Here is a 23,619-nt window from a genome sequence, read left to right as displayed (position 1 = left end):
AATGGAGCGTCGAATCTCATCTTTCCTCGATTTATAATGTAGACAAAATGATTATCGTATGTATTTTACGTTCATTGTTATTACAGAAATACTGATTTGATGTAATAATCACGTTATACTATATAAACTACGATCAATCCAATAAACAAATTTCAACCATGGATATATGCATATGTGCATAGTCTTGATACTCATTATTGAAAGTATAGAAGAGACCATCCGAAAATTTGGTCGTGAAAAATCAACATGGGGAACAAAAGTGAAGGAGTGGAAGTTATTCCTTCTACTGATCTTTGTATGTTTCGCAAGAACGAGAATTTTGATGTCTTCTATGTTAATTTTTTAGGATTTTATTTTCGAGCAGTTTTCCCTAGCCAGTGCTCAGATCTGTTTATATAATAGTAATGTAGATAAGTTAATACGAAGTAACGAAATATGATAAGCAAAAGGTTACATTCCTGCGCATGTGCAACATTTCAGGACCGCCTTTATTAGGGTGTCCGTATTTGGTACAAACTTTTAAAAATATATCTATAATACAAATTAAAGAAGTCACAAATCTATACAAATGAAAGTTTATATTTATAGTAAACTCAAAGTATAAATAAATTATATCTATGCAATTAATTTAATTATAATTAATGAAATATAAAGTAACCATGGATCTAGATTCAAATATTGCTACTTTTATATAGTGATTAGTTGGGATATAAGATTAATCACTGAGAAGTCAAGATAGTTTGATCTTGTGTATCAGTTTATGTAGTATAACAATTGCAAGTTGTTAAACTCTTTGTCACAATGTTGCTATTAAAGAACATAAACAAAGTAAGTTATTATTAAATTGTTAAATGTAAAATAAAATTAATTTTTAATATATATATTTTTAAATAAGAATTAAACAAGAATTATTGCACTATTTCATTATAATATATATGTTTTATTATTTTTTAATCGTGTCTTATAAATAACAATTGTATCTTAATATACTTAACTTATGTACATGTAATTTACAAAAATTTATTTTATGAAAAATTCTTTTTTATTATTTAGCCATAATTTTTTTTGTTTAGATTTCTCTCATGACCTTACGTTCATATAGTTCTAACGTAAAACTAAATGATGTCGTTATAGTTAGTGCGACTAGAACCCCTATGGGATCATTTCTTGGAGGATTATCAAGTTTAGCTGCACCAAAACTTGGAGCTGTAGCTATAAAAGTAAATATCAATTTTATATTTACTAAAGTAATAATGAATTACTATAGACATATGAACAAAACATAATTATAAATTATAACAGGCAGCAATTGAACGTGCTGGAATTTCCAAAGATGAAGTTACAGAAGTATATATGGGAAATGTTTGTCAAGCTTCCGTAGGTCAAGCACCGGCAAGGCAAGCTACGCTGTTTGCAGGTATTTTTGTACTATTATTTTATTTGTTCTACATTATATATATATATATATTTATTATATATAATATATATAATGTAATATAATATTGAATATATATATAATATATATATATATTGATAAATTTTTAAATCAGGTCTTCCTAAGTCGACAATATGCACGACAGTTAACAAAGTGTGTGCAAGTGGTATGAAAAGTATTATGCTTGCTTCTCAGTCATTACAATGTGGGCATCAAGAAATTGTTCTAGCTGGTGGTATGGAATCAATGTCTAATGTACCATTTTATCTACCACGAGGGGAAATTAAGTATGGTGGTATAAAACTTGAGGTATAATAAATGCTATATTTAATGTGTAAAAAATAAATGTTTTTGTACCTTTTTGAAAAAAGTTGTAATTTATTAATCTTCATATTGATTATTTGTAATTTAATAGGATGGTATTGTATTTGATGGTTTAACTGATGTTTATAATAAGTTTCATATGGGAAATTGTGCAGAAAATACTGCCAAAAAATTAAATATTACGCGTGATGAACAAGATAGGTATGCTGTTAACAGTTACAAACGTAGTGCTACAGCATATGCAAATAAAATCTTTCAAGATGAACTTGTTCCTGTTCCTGTGCCTCAAAAAAGAGGCAGTCCTGATATAGTATTTAACGAAGACGAAGAATATAAAAAAGTTAATTTTGATAAATTTGGTAAATTGAATGCAGTTTTTCAGGTACAAGATTAAATAAATTGAGAATTACTAATACAAATATCAAATAATAATTTGACTTTATTTATTGCAGAAGGAAAATGGTACAGTAACTGCTGGAAATGCATCAACTTTAAATGATGGAGCTGCTGCATTAATCCTAACAACTACAGTGGTTGCACAAAAAATGAATTTGAAACCTTTAGCACGAGTTATTGCATTTCAAGATGCTGCAACTGATCCCATTGATTTTCCAATTGCACCATCTTTTGGTATATCTAAGGTAAACTTCTTACGACATATATAACAGAATGTTTAATAAAATTTTGCTGATGTAAATTATTATATCATGGTGATGATATATATTGAATTATTGTAAAAATTGTATTTAGCTGTTATAATTGTACATTTAGCTGTTAGAAAAGACTGGACTTAATAAGAATGATATAGCTCTTTGGGAGATTAATGAAGCTTTTAGTGTTGTTGTAATCGCTAATCAAAAATTACTTGATCTGGATCCAAATACAGTAAATATTCATGGTGGTGCCGTATCTCTTGGTCATCCTATTGGGTAAATATTTGGTTATTTTTGTGAACATGAATAAAAACTTAAATTGCAAACATTAAAAATTTTAGTATGTCTGGAGCTCGTCTTGTAGTACATTTAGTACACGCTTTAAAAGCTGGAGAGAAGGGTATTGCATCTATCTGCAATGGAGGCGGCGGGGCCTCATCAATTTTAATTGAAAAATTGTAAGTTTATAATGGAAGAAGTTTCATATGCCTATGAAATGTGATATATAATTATGTGGTAATAGTTGTTTAATCTTACGTAATATTTTATATAATTGTTGTAAAGAATATTTTTATTTCTTTTTACTATGCACAAAGATATACAATTTTTATACCTGTACAATTTATTTTTTATATCATATTGTTACGATAAATAAATAATAATAAAAATAAAGTAAGAATAATTATCTTTGAAGGAATAAAATTTTTCTTTCGTTCTATAGGTATCATACAATGTCTTCTCCACCAATATTAACATTATATACAAAACATCCTTGTCCACTTTGTGATATTTTAAAAAATGAATTGCAGTTGCGTTTTTCTGGTCGTTATCAATTGCAAGAAGTTGATATTACTACGACTGGAAATGAACGATATTTGGAACTGTACAAATATGAAATCCCAGTTCTTTTTTTAGAACGGCAGTTTCTTTGTAAACATCGTTTAGATTCAGAATTATTGGAAAGAAAATTACAAGACTTCCAAAATCGAAAACGATAAATGCGCGGTATGGTATATTAAGTGTAAAAAATTATCTCATTTGAATACACATAGCTGTATATATTGACTTCTATGTTAATCGAATGCGTGATCAGTAAATAAAAATTAATTAATTAACGATCATCAGTATCTGAGTGTTTTGGAAATAATAATAACATAAACTAGAATGTATATGGCTATATTTGATGTACTCAAGATTAGCAAGTATCGTTGGTCGGCATATCTTATAGTTCGCCTGCTGCTTTCGCCTGTATATATGTACATACTCGTTCTCTTTGAATCGCCTACTCTTTTTCACCCTGTCACTACTGTCTCTGTCCTCTTGCTTCCCTTTCTATCTACCATTCAGTCTGAATATGTATTCTCTTTCCGATGGGTAAGCAAGCAGGCACGCACACACCGACATGTCGAAGATCGGCAGTGAATTGGTGAATGCACGCATCGGACTCTCCTTGCCGACGTTCGTTCTTTCTTCAGTGCGTGCCTTACGCCTTACGCGGATAACGTAAAGTATTTGTTTCTTTCATATCATCTACGTGGCGTATTGTAGTGAATAATTTGCTTAAATTCCTGGATTACGAAAGGAAGTGAAAAGACTAATAGATACTTTTCAAAATCGCTGAAATCAACAATGAATGTTGAGTTTGCTGCAACTGTGCTATTGAAATCATGTCAGTGCTCTGTTTGGTTTTTCGAGGGCCGACGTAACCAGTACCAAGAATAACGGACAATAATAAGTGTAAAACGGATCTTGATCTTATTTAAAAAGAATTGCATGATCAAATTTGGTGACTCAAGTGTTCATAGATCTTTCAAGTACAGATAAAAAGAAAGTTTCAATAAAAGTGAAAATTCGAAGTTTGGATTAATAAACTAATTGAGTTGTCATTTAAAAAGCGAGATTATAAAACCATAATGAATAATGTAATTAGATATAATACCACTTTTAGATGAATCTAAATAACTGGGAAAAATTTGATAGAAAATATTAAACTAAGCGCAAATGTGTGTGATTTCGAAGTAATAACGACTATTCCGAATTTTGCAATGTTAAACTTCTGTTTATAATATAATGAGTGTATAAGAGAAGCTGTATAATAGAACACACAGAATTTTTTTTGTTCTAATAGGCGCGCTTTGGGCTAAATAAGCTTATAATATTTTTAGATGGCGTTATCCTCAGTTATGATCGGTTTACAAATTCTAGAGCATTGCTATATTTTAAAAAAACATCGACAGCTTTCATTTGTTTGAAATATACATATAAATTTTTATGTATTATAAAATGGCGTAAGTAAGAGATGTACTTGTAATATACATCTCATTTTATTGTTTAATAAACAATTGATTAAATAACAAAAATTTATCAAATAACAAAATCGTTTATCAAAGTTTGCAATGTTATATCTTTTGCGAACAGCTATACTGAAAATTCTAGGATTTTAATTTTCAGACATCCTTTGTGAAAATTTACATGAAATTTACAAGATATGAAAAATATTCAATATTTTACTTTACAAGACTTCAATCATAATTACTTTTAAACTTGATTTATTAAATTATATGTATTTAGTATTTAGCAAATTAAAAAATAGAAAAACTACAAATATGATAAAAAAAATGTCACATGTGCTAAATTTTAAAATCATGTAGCTGTTTTTACGAATATGTAGTTGGCCTTCAAACATTGACAGCTATTACACGTTGTTTGTATGTAATAGAGGATATCATTAGTGTACTAGCTTAACCATATTTATAAGAAAAATGAAACTACTCTTATACAAACGACAAAACGAGTAGATCATTTTTCTCAGTTTATTTATTTTTTATTATTAACTATTGATTGTACACTTTATTATTGATATTTTATCGAGGAGAATCAAATAAATATTGTACAACAAGTATTACAGGCTATATAGATGTATCTATGTATAAAAGCAAGTATCACACAAACACACACATAGAAGAACATATTAAATATATGTTTCATGTAAAATAAAATTTCTTCATAGAAAAATAATATTGTGCGAGTACGTGAACAAGGAAAATGAATTAGATTATTTGGCTATAGTATTGTTTTTAGGATATTGATTAGTTTGAAACTCTATAAAAGCATTCTGAAGTTGTTGGCCTGGTTCATGATTCACGAATGAGTTATATAGAGCCGTAGCCAGCTGAGAAGGTCCGGTTACTGGTTACCTGTTACCTGGACAAGTGTGCTGGCAACGGGCTTGTCCTAAAGTATCGACCGTGACAGTCGTTCCAGTCGATTCCAGTCACAGCTTTTAGATCGATAGTTTTCCGACAATATCGATCGATAGCTTCCTTTTGACTTTTGCAATCATGCATCCATTATTAAAATATATAGAAGCGTAAAAATTGTTAAAAATGTTAAGAAAGTACAAAAATTGTTACAATTTATTCTTTCTGTTACTAGTATTTCTCTACGAGTTTTGTAAAGGGACAGGCATCGTTCGGAAGAGTAATATTGCAGAAATGCTTCTGTGTTCTTCCGTTCCCGAGTACTAAAGGATATGAATCAATTAATGAATGAATCATATTTTTTACCAACTCTGATATGATGTACGTAGTCAAATTTTTAATTTATATCGTTTACTAGTTCTTACTTACTACTTCACCTACTAGATAATACCAGATAATAATTTGAACTATTATCAGTCGACAATAGATGCTAATGGATGATAATTGATACGACAATCGAATCGTTTTAGATGAAATGTTACTAAATAATAATAAAATTTAATGAATTTGTGTCAATAGTACTTATGATTGATATTGTATGCGTATTTTGGTAGATATGAGGAATGATTCATGTTTATTTCTTCATTTTTATCACAATCACGTTAGTACTGTGGTAGTAGAATTAGTTTATAAATAATATGAGTTCGCAAATTGTCTTTAGCATTACATCGTTAATGATTCCTAATAATATAACACCGTGGGTGAAGCTGCAACTTATTTTCCTCAACGACCCGGCATTCATACGTGTTTCTTTATACCGTAAGGTTAAACATCCATTTCAATCAGTTATTGTTTTAAATCATGTCAGCTATATGGATATTTCATAACGTTGTCCAATATTTCCAAAATAGTGAGTCTGTCGTAGCATGTTCTACGGTTGACACAAAGAACTAAAGAAAGTAATTTGTGTAATAAATTTTAACATGAAAGAGCGGTTTTAGAATCAGTTTTCATCGCATCGAGATACGATGACGATAAATACGTACTTGGTTTTCAAGTGAAGCGAACGTAGGAGAGGTTTAGACATTTGAAACGAAAAAGTATCGGCCTACTTTGTTCAAGGGGTTAAGTTAGCCTGATCGTAGAGATTTAAACATTTAAAACAATGCACAGGATTATTACTCCATTACAGATAAACGTTCATTTTCTCGTTGCAGTAGTTAACCATTACAGAATGACTTCGAGCGAAGATGGTGATTTGATCGATCTTGGAAACGATAGTTGTGTACCACGAGTATCGATTCAAGAATCATCGCCTGACGAGCAAGAACATCTTCTCGATGTGTGCCTACCGAAGTTAGAACAAGCATTGTCATTAACCAGGAAGCAAGAACAAGTACAATGCATAAATGACAACGGTGATGTATTAGTCACGTTAGGTCACGATCAAGTGGTACCGATTCGTAAAAGAATCGATGTCGTTTCATCCGATACTATAAAAAGGATTCGTGACATTACCAGGAACTTAGAACCAGTTATAAGAAAGACTTGTTCCGACATTAATGAGGAGCATCAAGACACGGTTGATTATGGAAGTTCATCGGATAACAAAGACGGACATTATTCCAGTGAAAAGCTCGAAGACGATACGTTCGAGGCACAGGAGATCAACGATGCTTTCAATTTTCTCACAGAACACGATGACAACGATGATCCAGCTGAAGCGAAATGTAACCGTTATGATCAAGTTATAAATTCACATGGACTGATCCTATTAACCTCTCGTACCATAAAAAACGAAGATTTATTGAATTACCATGGTAAAAGTGCTTCACAAGCACTAAACTGCTGGAAAGCAGACACAGATTTAAACGATTCAGCTTTTGAATTATGTTCGGGCAACCCTTCTGAAAGTATTTCGAGGAAACCTAGATCTGATCCTGTTGATTATGAGCTTGGAGCGAGTAGCATTAATGTGGTTGAAAACCATCCCGAAGAACAAACTTTTGTACGAACAGCTAAAAGAAGATCATTTCAGCATACACATCGTAAATCTTGGACGGAAGGAACTACACTCAAAAATACAACACAGGATACATTTTCTCGGTTCGATAGGTCAACTAGTTTAAGAGGATATAATTACGCGTCATCAACTTCCAATGGCATTCATCGGCAATCCAGTTTTATTTCGAGGTACGATAATTTTACTACTTGTTTTCACGCTTCTTCACACGTAATGAATCGTCGGCTATTAGGAGCAGAAAATGTGACATCGTTGTTAACATTAATAATATATACGATAATTATTTAGTAGCGAGTTTATTCACAAATATTCCAGTTCTTAATTGAGCTGAATCCTTCGGATATGGTTAATATTTGTCTTAAAGTTTAAAAGACTTTTGTTTAGTTTGTATAACAGTGCTTGTATAAAAATATAAATAAATATAGGTTCGACTTATCTCGTGTTTATTGGAGTAGAAAACGTTTCGTAAGTTATATTTTTATGAGTCGAAGTAAAGGTGAAGGGTGAGAGGGTCTTTCGATAGTTTACCCTAGTTTCTAGAGTATAGTTAAATCTTCCTTTTAATCTTCAAAATGCAAGGTGTTAGAATGTTGTTGATTTCCATCGAATTCATAGAGAAACGTAATATGTTAAATTGATGAGTTAAATTGAAATCAGTAATGTGATTGATAGAGATGGAGGATAGGTTGCTTTTACAGAGAATACGAGGAACGATGTAAATACATACTCGTACGCGCGTAATTTCGTTTCGAATCTCCAAAGAGATTCTCCGTCAGACAAACACAGTGACTAGCCGGAAGTAATGGCACGAGTTGTGTGCGAGAAGCGTGGATCCAAGTCGACATTGAATAGATCTTTAAAGTGGCACGTGTAGCCACGCCTGAGAAACAAAGGTTTGGTTTAAAACTTTCTCCATATGGCTTGTGCCTCGGATGTGTCTTCCTAAGGTATATAGTATTTTCTTATCATCTATAAGATATCTAGGTAGCACGCCTAACAAAGCCAGGAAGAATAATTTATATTCTTAAAGTATAATTTATATTCTCTCTTAAATTAAGACACGTAATAATCCTAAGATAAACACGGGAAATGATAAACTAAAAATCGTGATTGTCTACAGTTGTTCAACGGAGGAAGGATTGGAAACGAATGGAGAGGATCAAGAGGACGGATGTTCAGAATGTTCGGAAGTAGATTGGTCGTGGTTAGAGGAAGTAGAATGTCCGCGGGCTACGGAGTCGTTAGCACCCGGTGTGGTTGACGCGGTTCAGGAGAACACCGAAGGAGGGAATGCATCCCCCACCAGCGAAAACGCAAGACGCAGGCGCGGTCGCGAACATCGTGCTACCGAGGCGGGCTGCAGTGCCGCGATGTCTGTCTCCGGGACAGTAAAGTCCCTAGTGGTCGGTGGTTCGCGATGGTTAACTTCCGATCCGCCGTCCGACTGTAACGGCAATAATCAAGATGAAAATATACGTTGCAACGCGAGCAACGAAACCATCGATCGCGAAACACGTGACAACCCTACGCTTGTTAATTCTTGGGTACGGGCTTCGATGAGACGTTTGCGTCATTTGAGATTACCGGAAGAAACTGAACGACAACGAAACATTGATTTGAACGGTTGCCACGGAGCTGTCGTATCCGCGCCAAATTCTTTGCCAGATATCGCTTTAATCGCTCCAGAGATATTAGCTGCCCAAACGAACGGTACTTCCGGCACCCTCCTTAGGCCATCCAGCGCTCCTGTAAGAAACTCGAATAATTCAAATGTAGTGCCATCGAGGAGAGGCGGAAGACAATTTAGAGCAAGTCGATCGCAAAGAACGCGAAGTCGCGACATTACTTCGAGGCAAAGCAGCGTTTTATCGTCGACTACGGGCAGTGATACAACTGCTTCGGGAATCACGACATGCTCCAGCTCTTTTGGCGGTGCTTCTACGAGTCCACCTTCCAGCACGGCGACAAGTCCGCAACGCATCGCTTCCAGACGGTGAGATTTCCCTTTCTTGCTATTACTCGTTAAAGTTTTACCACGTCGACGATAGAAACCACTAGGACCCAGGAAAATATTCCATAGATCGCACGACTCGAACTATAGATCAAAACTTGGAACATAAAGTTACTAATACTCGGTTTCTTATTTTTAATATTGTATTTTCCGAGGTTATTATTAAGGACAGTAAACTATTCCGTTCTGGATGCTTGCTAAATCCACGAACCGCATCTTTCATTCTCGTTTGTTCAATCTTATTGCCACACTCACCGGAAACGAGAATTCGCTTAACGAGTTAGTTGTTGGTCGTTACTCATCCATGCTTGACAGTACTTGCGCTTTAGATCCTTCTTACGCAAACCACCGGTACACTTCGTGGACAGAATAGTAGAAAAGTAATTTGAGAAATTATTTCTATGTATATAGATTTCTATGAATATCTTTATTGTATATCATTTACTTTTATCTAGTTTCACTTGGAAAGTAGCAACGTTCTTTCGTTTATCAGCAACGAGATCGTCGAATCGATGCTTGTCGCATGGCGTTGCAAGCAATTCTGGCTCGTTTCCTTCGTATTACGGCGTCTAATGTGTTGTGCGTTAAGAATTAAGCAACCGACGAATTCTTTCATTTTATGATTAATTGTGATTAAATGTGTAACTCGAAGATCTAGAACACGCGCGCGCTGCATGTCAGGAATGGTCAACGACGAAAGTTGCGATAATTGTTCGTTGTCCTGTGTACTGTTTAAACGTGCGCATGCTTTACAGTTTCGTCACGAATGCATGCGCTCGATGAAACGCGTTACGGTAAGAGCCTAACAAATAGATCTTATTTTCTTTCACGTATATCGTTTAATCAATTTCCTTGCTACATACAGCGCGGACAATCGATTTTGTTTCTCATGTAGTGTTATAATCTTAAGATGGTTTTTCTTTTATATTTCGCTCTTGCTCGCTCTTAAAGCACCGAGTCGTCGAGAAACGGAGAATTTCAAAATTTGAATTACTTGTAATTAGTTCTTGCTGAAAAGAAATATTACTAGCCGTTGCATACTGTTTAGTCATGTTTATAAAGGCCAATGATCTCGATCGCACACAGATTGTTTCACCGTCGATGAACCGCGCAACCTGTTGCGCAATCCACTATTCTAATGTCGACATTCTAATGTCGTCGAACATGATCTTTTGGGAAAAAGTCGAGAGAACTTCCTTGCTAGTGTCTGTTCGACGTGAGAAAATTTCACTGTTTTCACAGATTCGTGCTTCGACTGCAACAATTTCATTTTTTCCACCCACAGAGTTATATCAGCTTTGCGTTGATGTAGGTTTGACAATTGATCGACAAATAGATCAATTTAATCCGATACTCATACATACATACCCGATCCGTACTCTAACATTTACGAAACCATTGTAATTTAACCTGGCCACTTTCTCCTGTAATTCGATGGTTAGAACGCACGTATGCAATTGAACAAGAAAACAGATCAGAGTTTCGCTGGTTGTTTAAATGGACTTACCAAAGTTCACGATGCGATTTTTCCATCACTGAAGCATATTTCCTGTTGGTTTATTAATTTCATTTATGGACTTAATAAATTAAGAATCGAGAGGGTTCAAAGAAACGAATGATTTCTGGACCGTGACTGTTCGTGATGCTCTTAAATAAATACCTCTTCCATTAATATTCCACTTACTCGCGTATTTATTTTAAACGATATTTATTTCGTTTATAGCGACACGCGATGTATTTTTATATCCTCGAATTTCTATATTAATCACATTTTACCGATTCTTAACGAAGCCTTTCGCCACTTGTTCAAAGTATAATTAAATATACGAATTATTTAGAGAATAAGATTCGTAGAACATTAATACATTCGGTAGAGTGTAAATACGTACATTCTTCGTATGCTAATGCAGAGTGTAACGTGTAATTGTATTGATTCTTAAACAATGAACGTTGTTTTTGGGTCAGTGGTAGCATAGGAATATCGCAGCTCCAGGTCAACGGTACTACCTGGTGTAGCTCCCTTAACGGTATATCGGTGCTATAATTGTGTTATTTTCCTTAAAGTTTTATAATTGACTGGTTTCGTTAGACTCACCTGAGATCTGATTATTAAGACGCGTAAAAAGAAAGATTAAACACGGTACGATTATTAACTATTACTATAGCTGATTATATAACGCAAGTTTCATAGATTTATAGAAACAAAAGGATGTGTGTTCCGCTTGGATATTAGATTAACCTGCACGTATACCACCGACATTTCCTCTTCTTGATTATTTCCCCAGTGAGGTGTTTATACGAATGTACTTGACAAACAGACATCAAGTACATGTTCGTAACAACGGTGCCAACTACAAGACATTTCGTATCTAATGCAAAAATTAGGGAATGAAAAAAGAACGTATGAAATTTTGTATCATAATGGGAAGATTCGATATATATAAAATTAGTTGACCTTTTTATGATATCTGTCGTAGAAATCAGAAAGACTTACCTTTTTCTTAGATGCGGTTAACGAGCGTATGAGTAACCAGTTTCCCTCGTGTTTGCTTTGTATCTTTCATTTCTTTGAGAAGTTTGAAAAACTTGTTTTTTCGAAGGTAAAACTATCGAAACAGTTAATTAGAACAACAAATAAGAGAACAAACACGTACTTGTTACATTTATGATGCGATAACTGTAGCATGGAGTATTCGGAGAAAGTTAGAAATACGGCTAAAATATACGCACGATTTTGATACGATGCTAGACAATTAGAAACTGGAAGTTCTACGATAGTTCGAATACAATGTAGTTCTTTTCACGACATTCTCATGCTTGAAAAAGATAACGTTATCAGACTAAACATGTAACCTTCCTTTTCTCTTTCTCCGCTCTCTTTTTTTCATTTCTCTACCGCGTCATGTAGTAGCCAGAGTGCGTGACTTCGTTCGCTTCGGTTCACCTTCCTACTCATTGTCATTGTTTGTACTATGTTGAATGCAATTGCGTACGTGCCTGGTAGGATACATGCATACAATGAATGTGAAATACTGGCCGAAACTTGACTCGCGAATGTCAATTGTGAAATGTTCTCTTAACGGGAACGGTCGTACTTTATCGGCGATTATTTGCCCATAATTCTAACAATTCGACACTTTCTTGAAAAAATAATGTAATTTCGATCGTTTAGATTCTATTGCATGTGACACCTGAGAATGTCATCAAATGATCGTTCAACAGAATAAGATATCGTTATTCGATGGAGTAGAACGATAGAGACTCGCGTGTAGACGAATTTTTACGAAGTTACGTGGAACGAAAGAGTTAATCTACTACTAACTACGTATAATGATCATCCGTATCGCGGGTTGTTATCTTCCTATTTATATTCAACGAAATGTATGTAACGATCAATCTATAAGCGTGTTTCGTAGTCAAAGTCGAAGATTTCTGTCTGGAAAGGTTCTCCTCTTTATGGAAGACGAATATCGACGTGTTAAATGCCAATAAGCGATTGACGACGATCGATCGTAATTCTGATTATTTTGACGAATGATCAAGCACGCAAGCGTAAATATGCACGTGCGTTCATCTACCTTGTTCGTCACGTGACTTTAACCGAGTACAGTTATACATTGGCTTCGGAGGGATCCCACGTACATACATACGGTTCACCGGGAATAGTGTATTCAGTGTAGCAAGTCGTTGGAAGCACGAACGATCGTGGAATCTTTGGAAGTTTGATCGCGGTAATGCGACAATTTGTTCCTGAGTGTTCATCGAAGACAACGACGTCGTATTAACTGGTGTTCCTATATCGGTTGTTTGTGCCTCAGTTTTGTGTACTGTTACGCGGTGTCGGTAATTCCTTTCGAACGTGTTTTACCTTACGCACCTTACTTTCATGCGTATCTTAAAAACGAAAGAGATCGGAGAAATTAAAAGTAACGATGATAATGAATGTCGATGTTGCATTGCTTCTTTCGCCGCGTTTTACCACTGATCGATAATTCGCACAAAGAGACAAGTTTGCTCCGAATACCGTGGTATATATCTGAAACGCTATCGACTAACTACATTCCATTTCGTATTCGTGTCAAAAATCAAAGGATGTTTCTACAGAGATATAAATTTTTTGCGATTTTCTAAACTGTGCGCTGGCCGCAGCAAAAGAATTTTATTTTGAAAAAATATTCTATGATGTCATACCCGTGATAATTAATACGAATGTCGTTTTTGTATATATTTAGCTTCGTGGAGAAATTCGGAGGAACGAAGGATATCAATGAACACGTACGAAACGATGACTATATCTTTCAAGGGTTTTGCCCGAAGCGTCGTATTAGTTGGCAAATCCCGGTAAGCGCTGGTTGCCTTAGTTGTAGAATCGATCGTCGTACCAAGAAGCCATATGCCTCGGTAAACTTTTTGAATGCTGGTTTGCAAAAATTCTGTAATAGACGAGATTTGTTACTCTTTTTAAGAGAGTCCGGTCATTTTTTTACCCGAAAGGACGATCAAAGGAAAGTGATTCGAATTAGCGGCTCTGTTGCACCTGTAACTTTGTGATAGATGGATCGAAAACTTTTGCCATTTTCGTTAAAAGGAACGAACGATCGAGAATCAACACGGTTCTTCGATCGATTACCGTGCGTAAAAGCAACAGCAGTGCAGTGTGTTTAAAACATAATATCAATCGATTACGTCAAAACGCCTGAACTACAAAGTGAAGTTGAAAATATTTGGAGAATACTTTGCGAAACGAATACGTTTGACCTTACACTTTGTCGATTAAATAAATTGCATACCGCGTGACACGATTAATGTTACTGAATCACTGACCAAACGTTTCGAACATAAAACAAACGCGCGTGAAGAATATCTTACGAACACAAAGAACACGAACACAAACTGGAAAAAAATAGAGGAACAAACACGATGCTTTGCGTGAATGTGAAAATAGACCAACGACCTATCTGGAGATCGAGAGAATAGTAGAAGACGAACGAAACCGTAAAATCGTTTCTCAAAAGCGAGATCCCGTGACGACGGGAAGGCACAGTTTTGAAATTCGATTGTTCTTACCTCGTTAAATGCAGAGCGTCGAAACCTTGAACGACTGTGAAATTTAATACGCGATTTTCTGATATCGTGTAATTAGTTCTTCAAAATTTGTTAATGTTGGGAAATCGATCGATCGAAAATTTGTCATGAAACTTAGTTTCATTATATGTATCGATTGTTACTGGTAGAACGACTTTTGAAGTAAGAGGATAGAATAATAAAACCGACTGAGCGAAGAGGAAAATCGATCTCAACTCCGTGGAAACGAACGGTCATCGACATCATTGGCGTAACATGTATTCATGATGAACCACGATCCAACGATTTGTCGCCAATACTTTTACTGTAGTCAACGTAGACATCGTATCAGGTATATCCTACGATCGTAAGAGTTTCTTATACCGATTTGTTACGGTTATCTGATTAATTACGTAGATAAACAGTCGTTCGACGATCTTTTCGATGGTGTTATCTAGCAAATTTTAAGTTGTAAATTATATCTAACTACTGTAACGATATTTAATTTGCTTCGGTGACAAATTTAATCTTTTATAGATCGAGCCAATAGGAATTATAACTATCATCGATGAGTTGTTTCCCTTGAGAAATCAAGTTAAGTCCCTGAAGCTAGACAGTTTTATTATCAAGGCTCCGAAACTGATCATAATTAGCTTTTAGAAAAAAAAAACATCAAGATAGGAAGACATCGATCGTTTCAAAAGAAAATGATTCGTATAATAATAATATTAGTTCAGTATCAAGTTTGTCACTGATCAATTACGAATCGTTTTGAAACATACCATTACTATCCTACGTACTTGATGCAGCTATTTGCCGAAGCTAAACGTGTTTCACTAACTGTTTTTGTCGGGAAGGTTTAATAATACGGGTATCCGCAGCATGGTATACACTATTAGTGTACGTATTACGCTGAAAGCTTACTCAGAGCACAAGATCTCCGTCGTTCCCACGATTTCATTGTACGTACGCTGTAATATACGCGATTGGCAACAATCGTTAGAAGCACAAATATCTAATTCTAAAAACGTTGTTTTTCTCTGGAATTTTTATAGTCAAAGAAACACAATTTTGTGCTATTTCCATCGAGTGGTAAGTTTAGTCTGACGCAATGATCGTGCTCAAGCTACTGTTCGCGTGTTTCTAATCTTCTATATTATTTGGACACGCCATTAAAGATATCGTGGTCATTAGAAGTGGTCAGTTTATTGATTAATCGATAGAACATTTTAACCTTGCTTTTCTCTACCATTGGAGTTTCAAGATTCGAAAGTTCATCACTGGTTTTCAAATTTTCAGGATTCAAAGCGATCAGTTATATAACGTTAAAGTCAGTCTAAACGTATTTCTACACCTTTAATGTTAATAATTTACAGAATAGTAATCGGAACGGGCTATTTTGTCGCTTATGGAGCAATGATAAAAACTTTATATTCGTTTTAGATGAACGTAAGAATGGTCGAGAACAATCGATTAATATTGAAAGGAGTTTCAATCTTGATCGAACGAACGACAAAACAGTCTGGTAATAAGCATTCGTTAACCAGAATCGACACAATCTTCGTATTCATACGTATATGAATAATTCACGAATTGTCGTTTAAAACGTCAGGAGAATTGCGAGATTGGTGCAATGAAGGTGGCGCAGACATACTAACTCCTTCGTATTCCTCGCGCAAAACAAGGTCGAGTTGTGTCTTTAAGTTGAAACCCAGTAGGAATGTTCGGTTTCTTTTAGGTATTCATCTCTCTATTCCGTAATAACGGTACATTGATGATTCTCGATCTTTTATCGATGCTGGCAACAATCGTAGCTCCTACTTATTATAAATCGTTCTTTCTTTATTTTCTTCTTTTCTTCTCTACGCTTAATTCGTACTCGTATTTCACAGTTTATTGTACAGTAGCCAAATGATATAGACGTACAGTTAACATTACGGCACATAAGGTTTAAAAGTGATAGTATACGAATGCAAATACTCTGTAATATAAATCTCGTATTCGATGTCTCAGGATTGAATCCTAATATAAGCTTTCATTTGTCGCAACGCGGTTTCGACCGACCGTGAATTTTCTTCGGCAAGAGCGACAAATAAGATACAATTACGTTCGACCCAGTTTTACGACAAATCGATACGACCTTTAACATGATTGTTTTACATACTCTTATCAGCAGCTGTCAGCCATGCTGTGGTATATTTAACATTGTAACCATTACTTGTGCAGTATACTATTTCGTTTTGCTATCTACCTCTCAGGCGATGAGCTGTAATTCCTTAATTAATTTGTTACCTTTTTAATACTTTGTTTATTATATACGAAAAAAGTTAAACGGATGCAATAGTATCGGTTACTTTCTTGTTCTCTTTTGATTTCGTTTTTTTTTACGGAACAATGTGTTTGTTTAGAATATGTGACAGACAGAGAGACGTTGATAGGGATGAGGATAGAGGAGAGGATGAGGATGAGGATGCTAATCCATTGGGAAAATGGCCACATGCTCTTAGTCCAGCCTTGGCGTGTCTTAGTTGCACCCTTGGTCTTTTTAATATAAGTAGATTTTCTATTCTTAGTGTACAATTCGGAGGTGAGTGTAGAAATTGCTATTACATAAGTACTTGTATAAACTACTACTCAATTTTATCTATTATCATCGCATCTTTAATCGTCTTTTTCTTTCAGCAAATTTCATTGTACAGTTCCTGATTTTGTCCTTGGTATTGGGTATTCCACTTTTGACGTTGCACGTGTGTCTCGGTCAAAGATTGGCGGCTGGGTCCGTAGATATGTGGAAGATTTCACCCCTCTTTCAGGGCGTTGGTATAGCTCTTTTAATTGCGCAAGCATTCATCGGTATCTACAGTATCGTTGGTGTATCCTGGATGTTCGTCTATTTTAGGTGTGTTGATTTGTTTTCTATTTTTGATTTGTTTATAATTTTGATAAATTTTGTGATAAAATTTCTTATGATAAATTGTTCATTATAAGAAAGACCAATAATAATGAGAGAATATTTTTATAATCTTCTCCAGAGATTCATTTATAACGAAGCAGGATAAGTACCGATGGGCAGAACCGTTTTCCTTGTACAGAGAAGATAAACCTACACAGAATAATAGTAATTTGCATAAATTATATGAGACAGTACCAGATTATTTTAGCGGAGTTGTCTTGCAAAGAAATCATTTAAACGAATCAGATCCCGGTGTCGTAACGTTAAAGTTTCAAGTGGCTTTCAATTTAGCTGTTGTGTGGATGATCGTGTTCGTATCGTTAAGCAAAGGTATTTCATGATTTTACTAAACGATATACATATCTGTTTTCGTTATTGTTTTTTTTTCTAATATTTAATAATTGTTTTAGGTTTGAGATCTTATGGCAAAGTAGTATATGTTTTTACGTTGGTGCCTGTATTTGGTACATTAGTTCTTTGTACGAAATTGCTTGGCCTCACGCCATCAGGCTCTGTACACCAACTTTTTCCTGCCACTGTGTGGACTGAGTTTTTCATTAATGGCAAATCGTGGGTAGCAGCATCCATCGAGGTTTTCCTCACTTGGGGATTACTTGGTGCAGCTGCTATGCAGGTAATTACGACGTACTGTGATGCATTTGACTAATGGAATTTTTACTTGAGGATATTATTGTTCTTCTAGATAGCCGCTCATAATAAGCACAAACATCTATTACAACGAGATACGAGTCTAGTGATCGTGTTAACTCTCGCAGTTCTACTTCTCGCAGCTTTTCTGGCAAATACTTGCGTGCAAGTTTTGCGACATCATGGATATATTTACATACCTAGCTCATTTGGTAAGCAAATAACAGCTCATTATCAACTCAAATGAAGATTTAAAATTTAAGCATAATAAATTTCTGTTTCAGAAAGAATATCATCGTATATGTTTATGCGACCTGTGAACCAGCCAGCACCACCGGGATATAGCAGTACACCAGAAAGATTTATGGCACATGCGTCGTTTATTGTTGGAGAACGTGTAACTCGCCCTGGTGCAGACTTTAGTGTCGAATCTGGTTATCAAGCCTTGAGGTTTTCGACTGAATTGGTTCCTGCAACGTTAGCTTTACTGGGCACTGAACAAGTATCACCATTTTGGGCAGTTCTTTTCTATTTTATTCTTATCCTATTTGGAATAGCTCAACAGGTATTCAATTCAAAATATATGATAAACCAAAATCGAAAATACAAAAGTTTCATTGTTATAGCTGGCAATATGGCATTGTGTAATAACTGGTATTATGGCAATTAATGCAAAAATGATGAAGTTATGGGAAACTACTATTACATTCTTCAGTTGTGCTTGTGCTTATATACTAGGCTTACCCATGGCTACCGAGGTAAATATAATTATTTACATTTACTTGGTAATTTTCAATTTTCCAATACATTTGTGCAATATTTCGAACTGGAAATTGGAGTAAATTTCAATAAAATAATATTTGTTAATGTATGATTATATCGTCACTACTAAAGATAAATTAAGTCGCTGTTCTGTTCAAGCGTTCAAGGGGATTTAAAATTCTCTTCTTATCAGACAGACCATATAATATTCTATTTATACAGATAACGATTATCATTCCAAGCACTGAAATGATTAAGTATTTCATCAGTATCGTTGGAGTCACCGTACGTTTCAGAAAATGAGTAATCGTGTCAATTCTATAGTACGGCGAAGCGTACCTTGTTACTTCTGTAATGATTTTTTCGAGGAGAAATATCTATACGATCACGTGAAACATTGCGGATCGGTTTTAGAAGAATGTTCTTTCAAATGTGGAGTTTATGTACCTCGAAAAAATATGGAAGATCATCGAAAAACATGCAGAAATTTTACGAAAGAGAATAACGAAATGAAGGAAGTTCAAGATTCTTTATGGAGAAGTAAAGTGTTCTCTGCTCTAAGATTGCTTCGTTCTGTAATAAACCACGAGGAAAACGAACGCAAAATTCTCCAGGATAATATGTCTCAATGTTTAAAGTTATTGAACTCTCAACAAGAATTGATTAATTCCTTCCGGTTTCAAGTTGCGGAAACGACAAAAGTATGTTATCAATATAATACAACGTTAAATCAAAGATTAAACGATTTAGAAGTAACTAGTGACAACATGGAACAGCGCACCAGCTTAAGTTTTCAACGTATCTCGGAACAACTGAAACTTTTACACGGTGAATTGACTAATGAACAAAGTAAGCATAATAAAGTACTTGGTGATTGGTACATAGAATTAAACGATCTAAAAGCTTTCGTAACAAAAGAGAATGTACACATAAATAACATATGGCAAGAACAACAGCAATCAATTCACGATCTTAAGTTAGAATTAGAAATGAGGTGTAAGAATTCGAAGGAATTAGTGGATCAACAAAAATATATAATTGAGAAAATAAAAAATTTAGAAGAAGAAATAGAACGGCAATCGGAAACCTCGACTAGCCAGAAAAGTAATATCAAAGGATTGAAGTTTCAAATGAAAGAAAATCTAAAGTATCTGGAGGAATTGATTACGGATAATTCAAAATTAAATATGCCGGAACTCGTCGAGTGTCCATGTAAACAGGAATGTTTTGAACAATATTCAACTAATGGTCGTCTTTTATGGAGAATTGATCGTTATAAAGAAAAAATGACCGAAGCAAAGGAAAATGACTGCGTGCTTTATAGCCCAAAATTTTTAAATAAAGAATATGGATATACTTTGAGAATGAAGCTATTTCTAAATGGTATAGGACAGTGGAAAGATCGACATATTATCGGATGCTTACAAGTTGAAACCGGAAAATGGGATCCATTGTTGGATTGGCCTTGTGTCCTTAGAGCAACAGCTACATTGAGAAATCAAGAAAATCCGGCGAACGATATAAAAAAAATTGTTAAAGCTATAGGGAAAGATAAATCGAACTCTGAAGACATGAATAAAGAAGCTGGGATTTATATGTTTATCCCGCATACAACTTTAACTCGATATTCTGGATATGTTAAAGACAATGCATTGTTTTTAGATATTCAAGTGAAAGATATAAAAACTAGTATCTCTACGCCATCTCTAACGTCATAAATAGCCGCAATATTGAAGCAAATTATTAATATAAATATTGAAGAAAATGCGCGTATCTATGAATTGTACAATGTAGTTATCCTTAAACAACAGTAAAAGTAGATTTTGTTTGTCTTATAGGAATTTAATCGTTTGTTTATAGTTGGGCATACACGTCGTATATTATCTAGACTACACAATTGGTGGTACATGGTGGATAATGATCTTATACTTGGTGCAAGTTGGTGCTGTATTCGCAGTGCGCGGACGTCCACATAGTGGTGAAGCGGTAGTAGCCGAGTTGTTTCCTCCAACTGGTCGATGTCTCAGACACTGGGCTGGTCCTCTTCTCTCATTCACGTGGAACGTTATACTGCCTGTTATTCTTATGGTATGTTTTTATCGAAATATTTATACGTTAAAAAAAGGTAGTAATATCGTAAGCAAGTTATTGATTTAAATCCAACAGGTACTTAGCATTACAGTATTTAAAAATGCTGGATTTCGAGAACTTTATTCTTACCGACGTACCGCTAGAGAGTACTGGACAGTATGGGCAAAACAACTCGGAGCTACGATTCAATTAGTACCAATATTGACGATACCGGCAGTGGCGATTATACAAACATGTCGATACTTGAACAACGGTCCACCCGATATTTTTGATGTAAGAATTCGATACAATTTTAACAAACTAATATAATAATTATTAAGTAATATTTTTTACTTTCCATTTTAACATACTAATATACATTTGACATCAATTTTTGTTTGTGCTAACATTAGAACAATCAAGTGGAAGTTAATATAAATCACTGCGAACAATGTAATGGTGTAAGTTTTCTAATCGTGTGTATGTCTTATATCCACTGTTTTTATACATAGAAAGAAATTTTTATTTTGAACTTATTTATAGTTAATATAGGTAATTTCAAAAAATTTTAATTTCACAGAGAATTCAATTATTGTATCGACCATCTTTGGAGCCGGATGACCCACGAGATGCGCAAACACATACTGGAAACGATATGAGCACCAGCATTCACGGCAATGGTATCGTACATACAACGACGGAAGTACCATTTGAAGATCCACCGCCAAAATATACACCCCCTCCGAGTTACACTACCGCAACGGGAGCGAGAATAGCAAAGATGTTGCGGCAAAGTTTTCGAAGAAGTGTACGTCGAATAGCGAATGTGCTCGGTGAGAGCAGTACTCCGAGACAGAGACCGGCGCTACAACCTCCACCTCCTGATTACGCCACTGTACTTGTAGAAATGAATCAAAGTAGGCAAACCCAAGATGTAACAATTCATATAACTGAAGCAAGAAATGAAAACATCAATTCAAACACTCAAAGTAATACTACTGAAAGACATAGACCTAATACGATAGATAGATCAACAAGAATCGGTGTGGTAGAACGCTCGATAGAAAGAACGCATTCGACGCTCGAAAGACCTCGTCGACCTTGTATGACTTCATCGAGCAGTTCTAATTTAACTGCGGCCGATGTGGCTAATTTACTTCGTAGTAGCATTAGGAGAGGGACTACGCGAACTCAACAGTCCCTGCGTAGGAGTTTCTGCCACGACGAATCAACGGTAGCAGCGTCCGTTGAAAATCTAGTCGAGGCTGCAGCGCCGATCGGTGAAGAATCCTTGGTCCTTCCAAAGGACGTGTCTCTAGTCTCTAATGAACAGGCTAACAGTAATAGCGACGATAAAAAGACTGCCGAAGAAACGGATGATTCTGTTTCTGTGATATAGACTATATCTTTCTTTTGAGCATATAAGAAGAATAATCTGATGGTTATTTAATTTCTGCTGCATAGTGTTACGGTGATTTATTCCTCCTTTAACTTGTATTCAATATTCATTTTCGCAAGCTATTCTACGAAAGATAAACAAGTTGCTGATGATTTCATCGATCAACGATCGAAAAAATAATTTTATCTTTCAGACTGAATTCAGTATTTTCTAATCTTGTCACACTTGACAAATAAGTGCATAATCTCATCACTTTAATTACCGTGACAATTGTATAACGCGCAAATGAAAATTGGATAGCTAGAAGCAGTGAAACATATAATAAACTCGTTTTGTTACTTACTACAATAGACATCGATTTTATATTGTATATGTTGAACTTTATTGAGGTTCAATTTACTTTCAATCAGTCTATTTTAGCATTTTGGCATTTTCAATCGAGACTGTGTAACTAAAATATTTATGTAATATATACTACTGTAACATTTTAGTAGTTTTATGATATTAGTGTACATACTATTTTAACGAATCATAAATTCGCTTATTAAGCATTTTCTTCATTAACCATGATGGTTGTTTAATGTTACAATAATATAATCCGTCCAACATTCATCAAAGCTTATGTATTAGTTTTTGTGCAATGGTTAAAAAATATATACGGCGTATTCTTTTATTTTAAAATATTGCAAAAAAATCGTGGAGAAAACATGTACTGTAATTGAAATTATTTATCAGAGAGTATATACATAAAATGAATAATTATTGAACTAATTGAATAAAAAAGAGCGGAAAACTCCAATGTTATTTACATAATTATGTAGCATATATATATATATATATATATATATATATATATATATATAATGTATATATATATATATGTGTGTGTGTGTGTATTTTACCGTACAAATATTCTAATATTTCATACGTGTAATTGCTATACCTGATATTATGGACCATAATAAAATTTTTATGTTCTTTTTTAAATTTATAGTGCTTCTATGACATCTAATTTAATAATGATAAGATTTAAACAACGTTCATACTTTAAATATTGTATAATTACAGAAATAGATA

The 23,619-nt window shown here is 34.5% G+C and overlaps 2 protein-coding genes and 1 long non-coding RNA gene across 11 annotated transcripts; 2 read left to right on the top strand and 1 right to left on the bottom strand.

The window, feature by feature from the left end:
* The first annotated feature begins 434 nt into the window (after nt 1–434).
* LOC132910881 (acetyl-CoA acetyltransferase, mitochondrial) lies at nt 435–3,536 on the top strand. Of its 4 annotated transcripts, none has more exons than XM_060967019.1 (9): nt 435–828; nt 1,135–1,220; nt 1,303–1,417; nt 1,551–1,744; nt 1,851–2,141; nt 2,212–2,400; nt 2,531–2,688; nt 2,754–2,870; nt 3,134–3,536. In XM_060967019.1, exons 2-9 carry the CDS (start codon nt 1,155–1,157, stop codon nt 3,408–3,410), a joined length of 1,407 nt encoding a protein of 468 aa, XP_060823002.1. In that variant the 5' UTR covers nt 435–828; nt 1,135–1,154; the 3' UTR covers nt 3,411–3,536. The 4 variants fall into 4 exon arrangements, with proteins under 4 accessions (XP_060823002.1, XP_060823001.1, XP_060823003.1 ...); XM_060967018.1 differs by having other exon boundaries at nt 1,074–1,220; XM_060967020.1 differs by lacking the exon at nt 3,134–3,536 and having other exon boundaries at nt 438–828; nt 1,074–1,220; nt 2,754–3,084.
* Nucleotides 3,537–3,675: 139 nt separating this feature from the next.
* Nucleotides 3,676–23,529, top strand: LOC132910869 (sodium-dependent transporter bedraggled). Of its 6 annotated transcripts, none has more exons than XM_060966975.1 (14): nt 3,676–4,149; nt 6,830–7,805; nt 8,756–9,628; nt 17,119–17,297; nt 17,393–17,609; nt 17,743–17,993; nt 18,074–18,297; nt 18,367–18,523; nt 18,596–18,876; nt 18,938–19,069; nt 20,934–21,161; nt 21,240–21,437; nt 21,557–21,604; nt 21,724–23,529. In XM_060966975.1, the coding sequence occupies exons 2-14, from the start codon at nt 6,847–6,849 to the stop codon at nt 22,540–22,542; spliced, it is 4,566 nt and encodes a 1,521-aa protein (XP_060822958.1). In that variant the 5' UTR covers nt 3,676–4,149; nt 6,830–6,846; the 3' UTR covers nt 22,543–23,529. The 6 variants fall into 6 exon arrangements, with proteins under 6 accessions (XP_060822958.1, XP_060822956.1, XP_060822954.1 ...); XM_060966973.1 differs by having other exon boundaries at nt 3,676–4,700; XM_060966971.1 differs by lacking the exon at nt 3,676–4,149 and adding an exon at nt 5,483–5,993 and having other exon boundaries at nt 6,057–7,805.
* LOC132910890 (uncharacterized) lies at nt 9,140–12,984 on the bottom strand. The gene is made up of 3 exons (XR_009658870.1): nt 12,141–12,984; nt 10,092–12,015; nt 9,140–10,002 (listed from the first exon to the last, which is right to left on the bottom strand). It is a non-coding gene; the product is annotated as an uncharacterized LOC132910890 (long non-coding RNA).
* Nucleotides 23,530–23,619: the final 90 nt, after the last annotated feature.

The sequence above is a fragment of the Bombus pascuorum genome, chromosome 9 (genome assembly GCF_905332965.1).
Source record: "Bombus pascuorum chromosome 9, iyBomPasc1.1, whole genome shotgun sequence".
Classification (NCBI taxonomy): Eukaryota; Metazoa; Arthropoda; class Insecta; order Hymenoptera; family Apidae; genus Bombus; species Bombus pascuorum.
Note: the sequence above shows the minus strand (reverse complement) of the source record. Positions and strands in the feature narration are given on the sequence as shown.

Excerpts from the sequence above, each read along its gene's own strand:
- LOC132910881 (XM_060967018.1), top strand. The coding sequence starts at position 802 with ATGTTGCTATTAAAGAACATAAACAAA. Across the intron at positions 1,418-1,550 it reads GCAAGCTACGCTGTTTGCAG|GTCTTCCTAAGTCGACAATA; the intron begins GTATTTTTGTAC and ends TTTTTAAATCAG. Across the intron at positions 2,401-2,530 it reads CATCTTTTGGTATATCTAAG|CTGTTAGAAAAGACTGGACT; the intron begins GTAAACTTCTTA and ends TTGTACATTTAG.
- LOC132910869 (XM_060966971.1), top strand. The coding sequence starts at position 6,778 with ATGCACAGGATTATTACTCCATTACAGATAAACGTTCATTTTCTCGTT. Across the intron at positions 17,610-17,742 it reads TGGATGTTCGTCTATTTTAG|AGATTCATTTATAACGAAGC; the intron begins GTGTGTTGATTT and ends AATCTTCTCCAG. Across the intron at positions 21,438-21,556 it reads GTCCACCCGATATTTTTGAT|AACAATCAAGTGGAAGTTAA; the intron begins GTAAGAATTCGA and ends TGCTAACATTAG.